The 20,192-nt window shown below is 48.4% G+C and overlaps 1 protein-coding gene across 5 annotated transcripts in view; it reads right to left on the bottom strand.

The window, feature by feature from the left end:
* Window positions 1-17,508, bottom strand: part of GBA1 (glucosylceramidase beta 1) — an 18,914-nt gene extending 1,406 nt beyond the window's left edge. Inside the window, exons 1-10 of one of the 5 annotated variants that reach the window (XM_007457947.1) lie at window positions 17,368-17,508; window positions 3,766-3,845; window positions 3,293-3,380; window positions 2,853-3,044; window positions 2,588-2,734; window positions 2,152-2,285; window positions 1,754-1,926; window positions 1,283-1,520; window positions 713-937; window positions 83-246 (exon numbers count right to left, since the gene is read on the bottom strand). In XM_007457947.1, the coding sequence (XP_007458009.1) occupies window positions 83-246; window positions 713-937; window positions 1,283-1,520; window positions 1,754-1,926; window positions 2,152-2,285; window positions 2,588-2,734; window positions 2,853-3,044; window positions 3,293-3,380; window positions 3,766-3,792 (1,388 nt within the window). In that variant the 5' untranslated portion in view covers window positions 3,793-3,845; window positions 17,368-17,508. Of the gene's footprint in view, window positions 1-82; window positions 247-712; window positions 938-1,282; window positions 1,521-1,753; window positions 1,927-2,151; window positions 2,286-2,587; window positions 2,735-2,852; window positions 3,045-3,292; window positions 3,381-3,764; window positions 3,846-17,367 lie in introns of those variants that run through there. The other 4 variants (XM_007457949.1, XM_007457948.1, XM_007457951.1 and 1 more) reach the window with 4 other exon arrangements.
* Window positions 17,509-20,192: the final 2,684 nt, after the last annotated feature.

Below are 20,192 nucleotides of genomic sequence, written 5' to 3'. Positions count from 1 at the left end.
GGGGGGGAGGGGGCGGGGATACAGTCCCAGTGCAGGAGATGCTGGGACTGGTGTGGAGTGGGGGTGCCTGCCCTCCACTCACCTGAAGTGGCCAAGGTGGTAAAACATGGGCTGTTTGTAAAATGTGTCCTTGGCGATGTCCACGATGATGGGGCTGTCGACAAAGTTGCGCACCCAGTTGGGTCCCCCCTCAGGGTTCAGGGCGAGGTTCCAGTCAGTCCAGCCGACCACATGGTAGAGGAGGTTCTAGGGTAGGAACAGGGCAGAGACAAAGGCCCCCAGTGAGTACAGTTAAGTGTCACATGAGGGAGACGGGCTATGGTGCCTCAGCCTTTGTGAGGGGAGTAATATCTAAGGAGCGAGGGTTTGTGAGGACAGAGGCATCGCCAGAGAAGCTGAGGAATCTGAGGGAGACGGGCTATGGTGCCTCAGCCTTTGTGAGGGGAGTAATATCTAAGGAGCGAGGGTTTGTGAGGACAGAGGCATCGCCAGAGAAGCTGAGGAATCTGAGGCAGATGTAACCGCTCAAGCATTTGGAACGAGGGTGATGGTGTGCAGATCTGTGAAGGGAAGGCAACAGAGGGGATCATGATATCCCAAAATTTGCTCCAAAGAGTAAGCCAGCTGGGGAAGAGCTGGAGAGGAGCCTTTGGTGAGACTAGCAAGGGGTCTGAGGTGGTCTGCTTTGCAGAAAGGGAGACAGGTGGTTCACCGTGATGATGCTGTGGCTGTACTGCATCCCTCGATCCCAGGAGCCCAGCCGCACGCTCTGCTCCCAGAACTTGGAGCCCACACAGGCCTCTGAGGCAAAGAGCATGGTGTCGGGGAACAGGCGATGTGTCTCCCCCAGGGTGGCTTTTGCTGGAGCCAGAAAGTCCAGGTACCAATGTACTGCGATGCCATGAACATACTTAGCTGCCTCTGGGTCTGCCAGCACCTGCACAGGGAAAGGGGAGGACTACTGGGGAAAGAGAGCCACTGAGCCTGGGTCCTGCACAAAGGGTTCTGGAAGAGGCACTAGGACCTGAGAAGTGGGCAGTGGGATGAACACAACTTAGAGGGGGTTAAAGTGACAACCGCGGAGATTCATGGGGCCCTGGAGATGCAGAGGGGGATCACCACCACCACCAGCACCCCAGGGGTACCACCTGGGCACCTGGTCCCAGCCAGGGTGCCCTAGGAATCAAGAGTTGGGGCAGGGAAGGCACTCTGTTCGGGAGCCAGCCATTCGGATGCTGGGCTTGGGGGTCACTAGGGCACCCATGGAGCTCCTGGTCCTTACCACCTGGGCCCAGTGGGGCAGCAGCAAGCGTTGGTCATCTAGCATGAGTAGTCGGACGTTGCGGTGTGTACTGTTGGCGAGGGTGGGGCCCAGGTCACGGGCGATGAAGTCTCGCTGGTGTTCAGGGGTGAAGCCCAGGCATTGGAAGGGGTACCCGCTAAATAGCCCTGCAGAAGGCTCGTTCTCAGCTGTCACTGCCCAGAACTGTAACTTGTGCTCAGCATAGGCATCCAGGAACCTGGCGAGGGAATGGGTGTGAGTGATCATGGCCAAGACAGGGAACCAAGACCCTGGGGAATAGGAGGCCTGACTGGGTGGGGAAAACTGAGGGGCCTGAGTCTGAAAGACCCAGAAGGTAGAAAGGTGAGCTGAGGAGATCCGGAGGCGGAACCAGATCAAGGGCTGGGACATAGACCAGGGTGTCCGAGATGGGAGGCTGGTCCGGACCCCATGGCCCTGCTGTTCCCTTACTTGACAAAGTATCTGGCCCAGGTCTGGTGGTAGAGATCCCCTGGATGACCCTTGAGTGTCCCCTTCCCATTCACTGCCCCATTGGTCTTGAGCCAAGTGGGTGATGTCCAGGGACTGGCAAAGAGTGAGACAGGGCGCTGGGCCAACTCCAGGGCTTGGTGAATGAGGGGTATCTAGAAACGAAGGTGGCAAGGAAAGAGACATCCAGAGTTGGAACATAAACAGACTGGCCCACCCAGTGTATCAGGCCTAGCTATCAGCCTCCTCTCTCCCACCCCAGGACAGAACACACAGAGCAGAGGGCACGTTCTATGTCTCTCTACAGACTGCTCTAGCCTGAGGCCTCTCAACCACCAGGCATCAAGGCCACCGGGGCCTGAGGCAGCCAGAATACCCACCTTGAGCTTGACATCTTCCTCTGGGAGGCTGAAGTTGAGCAACTGGAAGTCATCAGGGGTGTCAGCATAGGTGTAGGTGCGGATGGAGAAGTCACAGCTGGCCATGGGGACCCGCATGATGTTGTATTCGATTCCTGCAGAAAGAGAAGACCAAGATGTGTGTGTCTGAGTCAGTAGGAGAATGGGGGGCATTGTCTACCACTTGCCAGTCCTAAATTATGTCTGAGTGAGGGCTAAGGGGAACTTGGGCTCTGGGTGAAGCGTAGACCTTCTGAGCCTGAGAGGCCCCAGGCACTCAGCAGAAGATGGGTAGGACAATCTTTTTTTTCACTGGGCATTAACAGAGACCCATATGTCAGGGATGGCTGGATGTCAGGGTCAAAGGAAAGGTCAGAGTGTCAATTGCACTATGTCATCTTGTCCCCTTCCTCCTTACCTTCTTTAGAGAAGTACGATTTGAGCAGTAAATCCCGTGCAGGAGGTGACAGGGCAAGGATGTTGAGAGCAGCAGCATCTGTCACGGCCCCTCCAAAACCCTTCACTTTCTGGAATTTCTGATCTGGCTGCAGGGTCAACAGCAGCCCTGAGGACATCCGCAGGGAATAAAGGGTGTCAGTGCACTGGGGAGAAACTCCATGGTGATTGCTGGCATGATTTAGCTCCAGGAGGACCCCAGCCTGGGTGAGGGGTGTAGTGGTTACCAGTGCCTGTGCGGTTGGCCTGGATGGTCCCTAGACTCAGCTCCATTCGGCGCCCACTGCGTGTGCTCTCAAAGCAGCTGAAGGTGCCAGGGTCAGGCAGGGTCAGGGGGTCAAGAGAGTCACAGTACGTTGCATTGCAGACACAGACCACTGAGCTGTAGCCAAAGCTTTTAGGGCTGCAGGGGCGGGCACCTGGGAGGGAGAGAGCACAAGAGAGGCAAGGGCTGAAGGATGAAGATGGGGAGAAGGGACACACTAGTTGGAAGGAAAGACTGAATACTGATTTCAAAGATTCTCTTGATGTACCCCACAGTTGATCTCAGTCACTCAAAAGGGGTTAGTGAGCATCTAATGAAGCCCACCACCAGTATGCCAGAGACTACCAAAGCACCGTAAGGCAGAAGGGGGCCTCGGGGCTCCCTCCCTCCTCCTTGACTCACCTGATGCCCACGACACGGCCTGAAGTAGAAGCAATCCCATGAGGCTGGGAGCCATGATGCCTACTCTCTCCTGGGGCTTGGGACACTCCTGAGAACAGAATGAGGAGAGGCTAGAGGGCAAGCCCCTCTCCACCTCTCATCTACTCTCCCAGGCAGGGCTCGGCTGCCTGTGGGCACCCAGCCTAGTCTCCCACCTTTAATAGAATGGAACAAAGCCCACAGACACCTGGGTCCAGACACCCTCCAAGCCCTCTGCTAGTAATAGCTCTCTGCCCACCCCGACCAGGACCCTCCTCCACCCCTCCTCCTAACCATTTCTCCCTCAACCTCACCTTCCCTCCATCTGTCCCTCCATCAAAGGGCCGTGATGGCCTGGTTTCGAGGAGAGTGTGTCACTCACTGAATTCCAGAGCCTGGATGGCCAGGATTCCAGAAAGAGCGACAAGACCATTTGGGAGCCCTGGCCCACTCACCTCTCTGGAAGGACTTGAAAACTCCATCACCAGATGAGAAGACTGAGGGGTTCCCAAACCTCGGAGGGATAGAGTATCAGCTAAATAAAAACAGGGGTGCAGGAGCCGGAGGTAGCTATACGTACCAGATGAGCCCTGCTTGGTCAATTCCGGCAAAATGGAGTGGATGTGTCATGTGATAACTATGGGAGAGTCACATGACACGAGAAGTGAGGCAATCGCAACCATACTTGTAAAGGGCAACTGACTGTCTTCCTCCAGGCTGTTGGTGATTATACACCCTATGAAATTCTGGAAGGCATGTATGGATGACAACTTTAGGAAGAATCTAGATGAAAGATCTGAATGAAGGATTGGGTAGAGGCTCCCGAATCCCAAAGGATGGGAACCACAGCAGGCACATTGCTTTCTTGAGAAAAAATTTTAGTCATGCTAATAAAGGTGATACTAATAAAAGAGGTTCACTGTGCAAAATACTGAGGCCAAAATACTGAGAGATGATTAAGAAGTCTTTGCCCTATCGAGGTTCAGAAGGCTCATAAGAGTCAGACTCTTACATGGATGGTAACAGATAAAGACAAAATTGGTAACAGGTGTGCACAGAGAGGCCCTTCATGCTGGGGTTATCCTGGAAGGTTTCATGCAGGAGAAGAGGTGAGGTTTAGGGAATATTAACCAGAGAAGTGCAGGGACGATGGGCCCTGGGCAGAGGGACAGTGTTTCTCCAGTCCTCACTTGTTTCATCATCAGATGCAGATGAGAAGGAAATCACAGGACGGGGGGGTTGTGTAAAGTAGTTCAGAAACTGGAAAGTGTGGTACAAAGCTGCATCCTCAGTGGATGTGACAAGGGGGTTGTTCATGGTGTTGCCTCATGGGCCACATCATATTGATTCAGTGGGAGTGACACACAGAATTATGACCTGACTGACTACAGCTCTCTGAGTCTACTCCCTCACCTGTAAAATGGAGGGAATACCACCACCTCACCAGGTCACTACTGAAATCAGGGAGATAAGCACAGTGCCTGGTACAGAGTAGACACTTGGGAACCACTTGTTTGTTGTGCCTTTTGGTTTTTTTAAATTATCTCAGTGAAGTCTTTCCAGACACACTCCAGGCAAAATTGACCATTTCTTCTTCTAGGTTCCTGTAGCCCTATAGGAGCTATAGTCTCACTGAGACTATACTGAATATAGACTATACTGAATGCAGTCTCAGTGAGACGAGCTTGGTTTGAATCCTGGCTCTACCACTTACTGGCTGTTTGACCTTCAATAAATTACTTAATCACTCTAAGCCTCTGTTTCCCATCTATAAAAGGGGAGAGATAACTCCTATCTCACAAAATTGTTGTGAGGTGTAAGTACGATAATGTGTGTCTAGCACACTGCTTGGCACCAAATACTGCAACAAGTTAGGGCTGTGTTTATGGAAGGAGCTTGGAGTTCCCCAAAGGAATGGCTTACTCATTCTAAGTAGAAGACCTGGCACAGGGTGGGTAGGTGCCAGCTTGTTGCATTGAACTGAACCATCATCACTATGTCAAATCTGCCCCATCTAGACTTCCTGTTTTTCCCAGAAATGCTGCACAGGGCTTGTTCTTGGGAGGAGGGCAGGTGATCTTACTTCCCTCTAGTTCACTCGCTCCACAAATGTTTATGGATATTAAGTACATACTACATTTGCTCCTACCTCCTCTGTTGGCTTTATTTATTTATTTTTTAACATCTTTACTGGAGTATAATTGCTTTACAATGGTGTGTTAGTTTCTGCTGTATAACAAAGTGTATCAGCTATACATATACATATATCCCCATATCCCCTCCCTCTTGCGTCTCCCTCCCACCCTCCCTATCCCACCGCTCTAGGTGGTCACAAAACACCGAGCTGATCTCCCTGTGCTATGTGCTCTGTTGGCCTTAGAGCCCCACTCCCCTCTCTGTTTCCCTCTGCAGGCACAGAGTTTGTGAGTATCCTGCTCCCAGGCAGGATAACTGGTCCTCAATTTCTTCTCTCACAATGTGGTTTGCCCTTGAGGCTTTTATATTTTATTTTCTAAATAAAGTTGGTTATAATAAGGGCTAATAATATTTATTGAGTACTTATTCTGTGCTACTTTATGTTCATAGTCTCATTTTATTCTCATGTGGCAAATACTATTATTTTCCCCATTTTAGAGATGAGGAACCTAAGACTCTGAAAGGTCATGAAGTTGCCCTAAGTCGCCTGACTACTCAGCTGTGAAACCTGGATTCGTAATGAGGCGGGGCGGGCACACGGCCCCTTAGCTCGTGGCTGTTAGCGCGAGACCCTGAGCGCCACGGTTAAAGGTCCCGCTCCGCCAACAGTCAGCCTGGCAGTGGTCCTCTCAGCAGAGAGTGGGTTAGGCCGAGGCAGATCTCGGCCTTCTCGCCAGGACCCTCCAGGCCCTCCAGCCGCGGGGCCAGTGGGTGAGCTGGGGTGCCCCGGGGACAAGCTGAGGGCTGTGTCCCACAGAGCTACAAGCCCTCACCACAGCCACCCACTGGCCAGGTCCAGGCCTCAAAGCAGCAGCAAAACTCTCCCCCATCCACACCTGTGCAGCCTAATGGCAGTGGCGGTCTCCATGGGTCCCAGGCCATGGAGGCCTCAGCAACTGCAGTATATGGACACTGCCATTAAGGTAACAGCTTCAGGGACTTCCCTGGTAGCATCATGGTTAAGAATCCGCCTGCCAATGCAGGGGACACGGGTTCGATTCCTGCTCTGGGAAGATCCCACATGCCACGGAGCAACTAAGCCCGTGCGCCACAACTACTGAGCCTACGCTCTAGGGCCCGTGAGCCACAACTACTGAACCCGCGTGCTGCAACTACTGAAGCCCGCACGCCTAGAGCCCATGCTCCACAACAAGAGAAGCCACTGCAATGAGAAGCCCGTGCACCGCAACGAGGAGCCCCGCTCTCCGCAGTTAGAGAAAGCCTGCGCGCAACAACGAAGACCCAATGTAGCCAAAATTTTAATTAAATTAATTAATTAAAATAAATTTTTTAAAAAAGGTAACAGCTTCAACCAGCTTCAGTCTCTCCCTTCACATTTCTAAAATTGGTACAGCTTAGATCAGTTGTCTCCCGCTAGGAGGTGGCCAGAGGTCAGGGTTAAGCTGCAAGGACACTGCACATCATTATTTGAGGTCCACCTCTGTGGTTGGGGCTATTCTCAAAGAAGGGCAACCGTTGTGAGCTGGGAATTCACCTGACTGGTATTTGCTAAAACATGTATTCCTATCAATCCTATACAAATCATTCTCTCCAGTGTAAATGAAAAGCCTGAGGGCTGGCTGGGTCCCTGGGCGCCTGGCTTCCTCAGTGATGACGGCTGGGCAGGGTCTGGGGACCTGGCCCTGAGGGTGCCGCCAGCTGAGATCTGCCTCTTCACCAGGGCCTGGGCACTGGCGGGAGGACACAGACCAGGGGCTGGATGAATGCTCCCAGGCAGGATAACTGGCCCTCACAAGGACCCCCTCCTTTGGCCAGGGCCTGGACCTCAGAGAGTAAAGGTTGAGCCTTTGGGACCTTGCCCTTTCTCGTCAGAATACAGAAGAACATTTGTTTTGGTGGAGGTTTACAGAAATGTTGTGACCTGACCGTGACCTGACCTCAAGAACAAAGGATCTGACACCAAAGAAGTCTGCAACAACTAACCACAGCCCTCCCTCACCTTTCCTATAAAAGGGCTTTGCTGAAAGCTTGAGGGGAGTTCAGGGTTTTTAAGGCATAAGCCACCCGTCTCCTTGCACTGCCCTGCAATAAATCTTTCTCTCTCCAAACTCCGACGTTGTGGTATTGTTTGGCCTCACTACGCGTTGGGCACACCGACTTGCGTCCGATAAGATTTGTATCCAGGGTCCTATGACACACATCACACATTTGATGAGTGCTTCCAGTGTGCCAAATGCTACATTAGCTGCTGGTTATTTTCAAAAGCTGCTGTGCTGGTCTGCAGCGTTTGTTTTGTATTGTTTTAAAATCGTCCCATGTTTTCTACACGTGTTTTACCTGCTCAAAATGAAGCCCGGGCTTCCTTGGTGGCGCAGTGGTTGAGAGTCCGCCTGCCGATGCAGGGGACACGGGTTCATGCCCCGGTCCGGGAAGATCCCACATGCTGCTGAGCAGCTGGGCCCGTGAGCCATGGCCACTGAGCCTGCGCGTCCTGAGCCTGTGCTCCGCAATGGGAGGGGCCACAACAGTGAGAGGCCCGCGTACCGCGGAAAAAAAAAAAAAAAAAATGAACCCCAAGTTGGCTTCTGAAGTGCTGGCTACGTGGCAACATTTCTGGATCTGTGTTCTTCAAAGGCATTGGTCAGGGGATAACTTGTCAATAATGAAACAGAATCCAGGGCTCCCAGGTTGGGCAAGATGGATTGATTTTCAGCTGGGGAGAGGCATGTCTGCCTCTCTTCCCAAGCTTCACTCCCCCTGTCCTGGGAGATCTCAGCCCAACATCCTGAGCACCCCTTTTCATAAAAAGTATTTCCTCTCATACTCTCTACTATCCTGAAATGAACGTATAGAAAATATGACTTACCTACACACATAATTTAAGAGAATCAATATAGTTGCCTTAATTGCCATATAAAGGAAAGATAATGGGACTATTTTTTATAGCAAAATATGTTTTCAATAAGTAAATGCTTAGGCATGATTACCTACAAGACATTATAAAATAGTCAGATATGTACTAACCTAAATGGAATAAATGAGGATTTAACAGAAGCAAAAACAGCCCATGAATTAATAATTTCAATATGTTAAGTTTCATCATATGTCATTTTTACAATATGTAATTATTATTGTGCTGCAAAAACATAAAATATATGATAAATCAAAATGCTTAAAAGTCAATCTTTATGAATAAGATTCAGTGCATTCCACATGTCTTCACAAATTCACTATTTGATTCTAGGCCTTAGCAATTCAGTAAGGAAAAGGACAGTCTTTTCAACAAACGGTGTTGAGATGACTGGATATCATGCAAAAAGACAAACTTAGGGACTTCCCTGGTGGCGCAGTGGTTAAGAACTTCCTGCCAATGCAGGGGATACAGGTTCGAGCCCTGGTCTGGGAAGATCCCACATGCCGCGGAGCAACTAAGCCCATGTGCCACAACTACTGAGCCTGCACTCTAGAGCCCACAAGCCACAACTACTGAGCCCACGTGCCACAACTACTGCAGCCCGTGCGCCTAGAGCCCGTGCTCTGCAACAAGAGAAAACCCCGCTCACCGCAACTAGAGAAAGCCTGTGCGCAGCAATGAAGACCCAAAGCAGCCAAAGATTAAAAATATATATATATATAAATAAATAAATTTATTTTTAAAAAAAAGATAAACTTAGGCCCTTACCTCATTCCATAATCAAAAATCAAAGCAAAATGGATCACAGACTTAAATGTAAGAGTTAAAATGCTTAATTTTCTGGAAGAAGGAAGGCTAGGAGTAAATCTTTGTGACCTTGGATTAGCCAGTGGGTTTTTTTTCTTTTGTTTTAGGCAATAACAAACATTTGTTATCTCACATAGTTTCTGTGGGTAAGGAATTCAGGGGTGGCTCATCTGGATGGTTCAGACTTGAGGCTTCTCAAAAGACTGTAGCCAAGATGTTGGTCAGGGCTGCTATCATCTGTAGTAGGCTTGACTGGGCTGAGGCTCTGCTTCCAAGTTAAGCCACTAACATAGGTGGTGAAATGGGGCTGGCTGTTGGCAGAAGGCCTCAGTTCCCTACCATGTGGAATAATTCATAGGGCTGCTTGAGTGAACTCACAACATGGCAGCTGGATTCCTCTCCAGTGAGTGATCTAAGAGATTGTAAGGCAGAAGCCACAAGGTCCTAGCCTCAGGAGTCACACATTATCATTTTGGTTACACCCTATTGGTTACACAGGTTTTCTATACAGATGTGTGTGGGGCAGAGGGGCTAAATAAAGGTGTAAACACCAGGAGGTGGGGATCATTTGGGGGCCATCTAGGAGGCAATCTGCCATAATCTGTCCCCTGGCTTCCCATAAGTCATGTCCCTCCCACACGTAAATACTATTACTTCCTCCCAAGGTTCCCAGAAGTCTCATCTTCTTATAGCTTTAAGTCCAGAATCTCTTTAGACAATGGTTTCTTATTTACGATTCCAAAACACAAATGACAGAAGAAAAACAAGATAAATTGGACTTCATCAAAATGAAAAGTGTTTGTGTTTCAAAGGATGTCATCAAGAAAGTGAAAAGACATCCCACAAAATGGGGTAAAATACTTTCAAACCATATCTCTGATAAAGGCCTAGTATCCAAAATATATAAAGGACTCTTATTACTCAGTAATAAGAAGATAACCCAATTAAAAAATGGGCAAAGGACTTGAATAGATATTTCTCCAAAGATAATATAAAAATGGGCAACAAGCACATGAAAAGATGCTTGACAACATTAGTCATTAAGGAAACGCAAATCAAAACCACTACGATGGGCTTCCCTGGTGGCGCAGTGGTTGGGAGTCTGCCTGCCGATGCAGGGGACGCAGGTTCGTGCCCCGGTCCGGGAGGATCCCACATGCCGCGGAGCAGCCGGGCCCGTGAGCCATGGCCGCTGAGCCTGCGCGTCCGGAGCCTGTGCTCCGCAACGGGAGAGGCCACAGGAGTGAGAGGCCCACGTACCGCAAAAAAAAAAAAAACCACTATGAGATACCACCTCATATGCACTAGGATGGCTATGATCAAAAAGACAGACAATAACAAGTGTTAGCAAGGATGTGCAGAAATAAGAACGCTCATATGTTACCATGGGAATATAAAGTGGTGCAGCCACTTTGGAAAACAATTTGGCAGTTTCTCAAAATGTTAAACATAGAGTTACCATATGACCTAGCAACTCCATTTCTAGGTATTTACTTAAAAGAAATGAAAACATTTGTCCACCCGAAGACTTGCCCATGAATATTTACAGCAGCGTTATTTATGGAAACAAACTAAATGTCCATCAGCTGGTGAATAAATACACAAATTGTGGTATTTCATTAAATGGAATACTATTCAGCAATAAAAAGGAACAAAATACTGATACATGCTACGATACGAATGTACCTCAAAAACATCATGTTAAGTGAAAGAAACCAGACAAAAAGACCACACATTGTGTGATTCCATTTATATGAAATTCCAGAGTAAGCAAATCTGTAGAGACAGAAAATAGATTAGTGCTTGTCTGGGGCTGGAGTGGGAATGGAGATTATGTGTTGCAAAACTCTGTAAATTGACTCAAAATCATTGAACTGTACACTTAAAAGGAGAAACTTTTATAGTATGTAAATTACAGCTCAATGAAGCTAGTAAAAAAACTTTACTTTTATTACATATTTGCAGTTGGTTCATTGCTTTTGCAGGTACGCTACTGCATTGAAACTCTTTTAAACGAAGTATATTGCATAGCTGGAAGTGCTCTAATACACTGAGGAGACAGATGCAATAATGTCAAGACACTGTATTTTATTTAAGCTTCCTTCTCCATAATGATCTCCTCCTAAATTATTGGGCTGTTCCAAAAAACAAAAAACACCTTGTAAAACTTTTCTGCATTATTATATAATGAAGTCCTGCTGATTTATATTTGATTTTATATTTGCATGTATTGTTGTTGCTGTTTTAATAAATTTATTTATTTATTTGCCTGCATTGGGTCTTTGTTGCTGTGCATGGGCTCTCTCTAGTTGTGGCGAGTGGGGTTTTCTCTTGTTGCAGAGCACGGGCTCTAGGTGTGCGGGCTCCAGTAGTTGTGGTACGTGGGCTCAGTAGCTGTGGTTCGCAGACTCTAGAGCGCAGGCTCAGTAGTTGTGGCACACGGGCTTAGTTGCTCTGTGGCATGTGGGATCTTCCCGGACCAGGGCACGAACCTGTGTCCCCTGCATTGGCAGGTGGATTCTTAACCACTGAGCCCCCAGGGAAGCCCTTTACATATATTGTTGAGCAGAACATCCCAAAGTCAAGTAGAATGAGAGACAATTCTTCTTTGTGCAGGACTGTCCTCCATGTTATAGATGGTCTACCTTTCCTGTCCTTCCACTAAATCCTCAAAGTGCCTCCTAATCCTGGTCTCCACCAGAGACGTTTCCAAAATGCCCTCTAGGGGGCGACTGAGAACCACTGCCCTTAGGGGAGTCACCTCAAACGCCCAGGTTGCAGTAGCCACTAGGGACGTACAGGTGGCCACAAATGCGTTCCTCGGTCCCCTTTGCACAGCACTTTTATTTTATTTTTTATTTTTTTTTTGGCCACACCTCAAGGCATGTGGGATATTAGTTCCCTGACCAGGGATCAAACCTGTGTCCCTGCAGTGGAAGTGCGGAGCCTTAACCACTGGACCGCCAGGAAAGTCCCTGCACAGCACTTTTAAAAGACTTAGCTAAACACCAAGGGAGGACAACTGGGAAATAAATATAAGCGAAAAGCAGAAATACAAAAATAGTTTGGCTGACCCAGCACAAGAGTTCTGATCCCACTTCAGCCAGCCCTGTGACGAGCTATAGGCTTGGCTCAGATAGCAAACTCCAGCCCTGCAGCCTGGCAAGTACCATGTCACAGGCTCCTTGCTCTTTAGGTTTCAGATAAACTGCCCAAGGAGGGTGCCTCCTTCCCAGCCCCACTGTCACCTCCATGGTCAAGTCAAAGAGAGACACTCTTATGCCATGCATAGCAGAGTAGGTGCTCAAAAAATACTCAAGAGATGAATGAATGGATAAACCTTACCGGTCAACCTGGAACCTGTCCTTTCAGCTCTGGTTTCTGATCTGAAGATACACCACTCCTCCTGATTATTGACACCAAATGACTTGTTTCTCCAGTGAGACCCTTCTGCCCCTTAATTGCTAGGGTGTGGCTTCACCCTTGGATTCATCTGATTAACCAACTTTTTTCTTTCAGCTCTATTGAGATATAATTGACGTAACACTGTGTAAGTTTAAGGCATACAACTGATGATTTGATACATGCATATGTTGCCAAATGATTATGGCAATAAAGTTAGTTTGATTAACCAACTCTTTTTTTAAAAATATTTATTTATTTATTTATTTATTTGGCTGCGCTGGGTCTTAGTTGCAGCACGTGGGATCTTCGTTGCGGCGTGCGGAAACTTAGTTGCAGGATATGGGGTCTAGTTCCCTGACCAGGGATTGAACCTGGGCTCTCTGCATTGGGAGCACGGAGCCTTAGCCACTGGACCACCAGGGAAGTCCCTGATTAACCAACTCTTAAACAATAACCATAGCATACTTGTAAAGCCCAGTGCAAATGGAAAGTATTTGTACCTCACATGCTCCCCTATAATTTTTCTCAAGATACCAACAGCCTATCTTTCATGAGTGCTTATTACATGCATTAGCCTGACAACCCCATGTTACAGACGAGAAAACTGACTTAGGTCAAGTGAGTGGCAAAGTCAAGCCTAAATTCAGGTCTGTCCTACTCTGAAGCCCAAGCAGCTCTTAGCCATCATGTCATACAGCCTCCCAGATATTTCAGTTGCAGATTTTTAGTCTTCTGTAAGTTTATAAATGGTCACAGGGCAAATCTCATGGTTACTATTTCTCTGAAACCTTAAAACTCTTCACTTAGAGACAAGCACAGAATCAGGGCTCAAGTTTACTGAGTGAATGAATGGGTTAAGTTACCAACCGCACCTTCTCGCTGTTTAAGGTCCTGCTTGTCAGTGTTTCAGAGACTGTCCTTGGTGTGGTTTGAAGCAAAGGAGTGGTGAACTTCAGGAAGAATGAGGTTAACTCTGAACAAGACTATTACAGTGAGAGTGAGACCTAACTAAGGCGATTTGGTGGAGGCAACAGGAAGTATGATTCAAATACTGAACAACTGTGAGCCTGCTCGCACATTCCTTATTGTTCTGAGCTTCCCATGCAGGGTTGTAATGAGGCTCATTGAAGATAACAATATCTGAGAAGGGACTTCCCTGGTGGCACAGTGGTTAAGAATCCACCTGCCAATGCAGGGGACAGGGGTTCAAGCCCTGGTCCGGGAAGATCACACATGCCGCGGAGTAACTAAGCCCGTGCACCACAATTACTGAGCCTGCGCGCTACAGCCCGCGAGCCACAACTACTGAGCCCACACGCCTAGAGCCTGTGCTCTGTAACAAGAGAAGCCACTGCAATGAGAAGCCCCTGTACCACAAGGAAGAGTAGCCCCCACTCACCACAACTAGAGAAAGCCTGTGTGCAGCAACAAAGACCCAACGCAGCCAAAAAAAAAAAAAAATCTGAGGTGCTCCTTGTGAACTGTAAAATTCCATATAGATGGCTGGAATTATTACTGTTATTGTTATCCAGGCTTTGTTTCTTCCCTCCAGGTACAGTAGGAGTCTTCTGTGCGAGGCCTCTACCTCCACCCTTGCTCACTCCGGCCGCCACCATTTCTCTCCTGTTCCCCTCAAGAAGAGGCAATAAGGAAGGGTGTTTCAGCATGAACACCCGAGTGATTATACAGGATTGAAATCCTTGCTTCATTTCTCACTAGAACTGAGATATTGGGAAGTTTCTTGACTTCTCAGAGCTTCAGCTTTCTCATCTCCAAAACTCTTGCCTCATGGGTTGTTATGAGGATTTCATGCAACAATGCATGTAATATTACTCAGAGCCAAACCTCTGGAACGAGTTGCTACACCTCTCTCCACTTCCTACACTCCACGGGCTGATACTGGACCCTCCTGGCTCCGAAACTGCTCTTGCCAAGGTCACTAATGATCCCTCTGTTGCTAAGTCCAATGAATAGTGCTCAGCCTTTTTTTTTTAGTATAAATTTATTTATTTATTTATTTATTTCGGTCTGCGTTAGGTCTTTGTTGCTGCGTGCGGGCTTTCTCTAGTTGCGGCGAGCGGGGGCTACTCTTCGTTGCGGTGCATGGGCTTCTCATTGCGGTGGCTTCTCTTATTGCGGAGCACAGGCTCTAGGCACAGGGGCTTCAGTAGTTGTGGCTCGCAGGCTCAGTAGTTGTGGCACACAGGCTCAGTAGTTGTGGCACTCTGTGGCATGTGTGATCTTCCCAGACCAGGGCTTGAACCCGCGTCCCCTGCATTGGCAGATGGATTCCTAACCACTGCGCCACCAGGGAAGTCCCTGCTCAGTCCTTATTTGACTGGACTTTTTACCTCCTAGAAGCCCTCTCTTTTGTTTTCATGACTCCACATTCTGCTGCTTTGGATGTCCTCCCACTTCTTCGGCTGTTCCTTCTCTTTTGCAGGCTCTGCATCCTCTTTCTGTCTGTTCCTTAGGGTTTTGTCCTAGGCCTTCTCTTCTCATACGTCATGCTCTCTCCACAGAGATAACCCATGGCTTTGACTAACCTTCTAGTTGTTCTGGTTCCACAATCTCCACTTCCAATCCCAATCCTTCTCCTGGGATGGACTCTGTGATGTGACTCTGCCCTCCAGACCTTTCCTCTGGGTGTCTCACAGACACTGCAGCAGGACCATCATGAGAGCATCATCTCCTCCAGCCAAACCCACTCTTCCTCCTGTGTTTTCTTTCCCCATGAATAGAACCTCTTCCTCACAGAACCTGGGGCTCATCCTTGACTCTGTCCTTTCCCTGTACCCTTCTCCTTGTCTATTCTCTTCTAAGCTACTGAAACATCTCTTGCTTGGCCTCCTACACTCTACTTTTCTCCTCCAATCCATTCTCCAAGAACTGGATGGTCTAACTAAAATATAAATTCTGAAGCTACCACTCTCCCTCCTAAAATCCTTCAACGGCTCCACACTGCCTTTTAAGAGGGCTACCAGGACCTGGCATCTTTGTTCCAATTTCTCACCTCTCCACATGGACCATATGCTCCAATCACATTTCGTCTAATAGGCCACATTCCATCTTGCCTCTCTGCTCTATGCTATTTTCTTCCCCTCTCTTGAAAAAAAAAGAATAACTATTCTTTTTCATCATTAACTCCTCAGTCTTAATGTCCCTACCATCAGTACCATTTTCCTGACACCCCTGAATGAACTGGGCACCCCTGCTATGTGCTCCCCAAGACACATATTTGACAAATCATAATTGGGCATCTACTATGTGCCAGGCACTGTTCTAGACCCTGGTGATACAGTAATGAATAAGATTATTAAGTCCCTGGCCCTACGGACCTTATGTTCTAGTGGTGGTGGAAGACAAAAAACAGGTAATTTCAGGTGGCCGTGAGAACTATGAGACAAAATAAAGGGGAAGGGGGATTTCCTTGGCGGTCCAGTGGTTAAGACTTAGCCTTCCAGGGACTTCCCTGGTGGCTCAGTGGCTAAGAATCCACCTGCCAATGCAGGGGACATGGGTTCAAGCCGTGGTCTGGGAAGATCCCACATGCCGTGGAGCAACTAAGTCCGTGCACCACAGCTACTGAGCCTGCGCTCTAGAGCCCGCAAGCCACAACTACTGAGCCCACGTGCCACAACTACTGAGCCCACGTGCCTGGAGCCTGCGCACCACAACAAAGACCCAACGCAGCCAAAAAAAAAAAAAAAAGACTTAGCCTTCCAATGAAGGGGGTGCCGGTTCAATCCCTGGTGGGGGAGCTAAGATTCCCACATGTCTTGAGGCCAAAAAACCAAAACATAAAACACAAGCAACATTGTAACAAATTCAGTAAAGACTTTAAAAATGGTCCACATCAAAAAAAAAAACTCTTAAAAAAAAAAGGGGGGGTAAAGGAAGCTGGACAGAAGGAGTGAGTGGGACAGTGATAAGAAGTGAGTTTGGAGTAAAAGGTTGGGGGTCAAGTTCTGCAGGGCCTTGGTGGCCACAGTGAGGAGTCTGAATTTTGTTCCAAAATGGAAATTCACTGGACATTTTGGGGCAGGGAAGTGACAACATCAGATTTATATTTTTAAAAGATCACTTTGGCTGCTGTGTAGAAATCAGACTGTAAGGGGCACGACGGAGACCAGCCTCCAATTACAGCCTGCCACAGACTGGCCTCCTTGTTCTACATCCTTTCTGCCTCAGAATCCTCCCAAAGGCTCTTCTTTAGTATGCATCACTCTTCACCTCCATTTAGCCTAGGTAATGCCTATTCGTCTCTCTTTCAGAACTCAGCTCATATGTCATTTTCTCCAAGAAATTCTCTCCTTTCACACACACCCCTCCTGTGTGTGAGGAGCCCTTACATCTCCTTTGTAGCTCTTATTACATTTGCAATTAATTGTACAAATGGCTTAATGTCAGTTACAACACCCAGTGGCCTGCTAACTCCTTTGTCTGCTGATCTGTCCGTGAGAAAGCCCAGTAGGGCGGGGATCAGTCTGTATCCCCAGCACGTTAGCACAGCACCCGGTGCTCGTCCCGTGCTCATTGAACATCTGTCGGATGATTGAAGAATGGATACATTACATAGACTTTCTTTCCACTCCACCCCTCAAAAAAGCAAGTGGGTAGAAGAGGATTTGAAGATTTCCCCCCTCTTCTTCATTAGTAAAATACAACCATCCCTACATCCCTACAATTAATAACAATGATGATAAAAAGGTGAAGTGCAGACGCAGGGAAAGGAGAGTTAAGATCCCCAAAGTGCAGAATCCATTACGCCTACCGTCGACGAAGAGAAACAGCAGCCCCAAACGGAGGCGAAGGGAAATCCCAGAGCAGCCTGCAAAGCGGGGTGGGCGGGGCGGTAGAAGGGGGCTCAGCAGAGCTAGGCTGCACTGCAACACGCACAGCCGCGAGACGCGCAGGACCGGCGGGGCGGGGCCGAGGCCCAGCTCAAGAAGGGAGACCCCCCCGAATCGTCAGAAGGCGGGACGCAGGCCCTTTCCTCACGTCCTATTGGTTGTTCTGGGGACGGACTGTTTTCGCTGACCAGCCGTAGCCCAAATAGGGCGCAAGCGTATCTGGGGGTCTATTCGGAAAGAGGGCGCGGGAAGGGAGAAGCGCGCATGCGCCTCGTTTTTCACTTGCCAGCACACTCTGAGGGTTGGGGGAGATTGAATTCCCTCAATGAGTCCAGCTTACGGAAGTTGAGATGGATTCTTGAACTTCTTCCTTTGGGAGCCTCAGGATAGGGAACATTCAGTGCCCAGAAATTGCCCCGTTGGGGATCCCAATCTCATTTTGTCGTTCTGGCTGCGCCCTAACTCTCCCTCCCTGAAGCTGGGTTGTTATGATGGTGAATTATTCAAGAAGCCTTGCAGCCAGACGCCATCTATGGGCAATGCCTCTCCCTACCCCCTTCCTCTCCTGTAGGGCCCCACGGCTATCCCCAAAGTCATAGGGTCTCCAAGCTGTTTACAAGGCCCCACTCTGCCTTTTAATAACTTAATGAGTTTGTTGAGGACCTACTAAGTGTTAGATCCAGTGCAATGAGCAAGCCCCTGCTCTCAGGAGCTTGCATTCTGGGGGACGACACAGAAAACAAAAACAAGGTAATTTTGGATAGTGACAGGTGTTCAGAACAAGGCGGTATGATAGAATGGGGAGTGCTCAACAAAAACGTGAGAATGGAACTAAGACCCGAATTAGGTGAAAGCAACAGATATAGGGCATCGAGTTTCGTGTTGGTGAATAGCTAGCTCGTGCAAAGGCCCTTGTGCAACGCAGTTTGGCTGAAGCAGAGTGGACCAGGTTGTACCTGACCATAGTTTCATAAGGAGTTTGGAGATTATTCTAAATACAGTGGAAAGCCAGTACATTTAGGCAGAACTTTAATATGACATGATTTCTTATCACTTTGCTGAGTGGAGAATGGATTGTAGGAAGAATGGAAATAGATCAAGAGGTTGGGAGAGAGGGTGATGACTAGAGCTAGGTAGCTGGTGAGACATGGATGAATTCAGGGTAGGAACAGATGTGTTGGATGAGGGAAAAGAAGAAATGAGGGTGATTCCCAAGCTTATGGAAGGTGCAGCTAGGTGAGTGATGGTGCCACTTATTGAGATGGGAGTGTTGGAAGAGGAACAGGTGCTGGGGTGGGAATCAAGAGTTCCATTGTGGCCATGTTGTGTCTGAGAGGCCCATTAAGTATCCAAGCAAAGATGTCAAATTGGAGGTTGGAGCTCACGGCGAGGTAAAGGAGTTATCCACGAACACAAAGATGGCCTTTAAAGCCATGGATCTTGATAGGGCCACTTACAGACTGGAGGTAGAAAAAAGAAGAGGGCCAAGGGAAGCGCCCTGGAGAGGTGTGAACTCTGACAAATGATACCAAGACAGTAAAGTAGGAGAAAAATTAGGAGAGTACGATGTTTACAAAGACAAGAAAGGGAAAAATTCAAGAGGAAAGATGCTGATTATCCGGGTTAAATGCTTCTTAGAGGTCAAGTGAAATGCAGGCAGAGAATTGGCCAGTGGGTCTAACTTTTTTGCTTACTGAAAAATTTGTCAAGAGCAGTGCCTGGGGGCTTCCCTGGTGGTGCAGTGGATAAGAATCTGCCTGCCAACGCAGGGGACACAGGTTCGATCCCTGGTCCAGGAAGATCCCACATGCCGCGGAGCAACTTAGCCCGTGCGCCACAATTACTGAGCCTGCGCTCTAGAGCCCGCGAGCTACAACTACTGAAGCCCACATGCCTAGAGCCCGTGCTCTGCAACAAGAGAAGCCACTGCACTGAGAAACCTGGGCACCGCAACAAAGAGTAGCCCCCACTCGCCGCAACTAGAGAAAGCCCACATGCAGCAGCGAAGACCCAACACGGCCAAAAATAAATAAATAAAATTAAAATTAAAAAAAAGAAAAAAGAGCAGTGCCTGGGGAGAGGTAGGGGAAGGAGCCTGATGGGAATGGGTGAGGAGAGAATGGATGTTCAAGAGTGGAAGGAAGGAAGAGAAAAAACGTTTGGCTATGAAAAGGGGCAGAGATATTGTGTGGTAGCTGGAAATAGATATCAGCGTCTTGAGAGTTTTCATAACTATGAGAGATGCTAGAATAAATTTCAACGGTGACAAAGAATGAACCAGAAGAGAAGGGAAAATTGAAATTTATTGAAGCCTTACTTAGTGTGTTAAGAGCTTTACAAACTTTCGTCCTCACAATGTTTTATGGATCAGGCAACTGAGGTTAAATAACTTGCCCAAGATCATGCAGCTAAAGGTGGAAAGAGCTGAGAGGCCACCCAGATTTTTCTGACCCTTCATGCCTCATCACCCCCTTGCACAGGCATACAGCCCCTTGTGCTTGAACAACCGGGACATGCCTTTGCCCTGGCCACAGGGCCCGTGGTGAATCAGAGAGAGTTACTCTCATGCTGGAGGAACAGGACTCTATTTTCCTCCTCCAACGCTGTAAGCAGGGGCATCTCTCCACACAGCCTGAACACCCATGCAGTGCAGGACAGAAGGTCTCCCCAGGCTGGAGGGGCAGAGGCAAGCAGCAGGAGCCCCTAGAGGTAGGAGGGAAAGGGATACTTCTGGGGGTGTTCAGCA

This window comes from Lipotes vexillifer, unplaced genomic scaffold, assembly GCF_000442215.2.
Source record: "Lipotes vexillifer unplaced genomic scaffold, Lipotes_vexillifer_v1.1 scaffold238, whole genome shotgun sequence".
Classification (NCBI taxonomy): Eukaryota; Metazoa; Chordata; class Mammalia; order Artiodactyla; family Lipotidae; genus Lipotes; species Lipotes vexillifer.
Note: the sequence above shows the minus strand (reverse complement) of the source record. Positions and strands in the feature narration are given on the sequence as shown.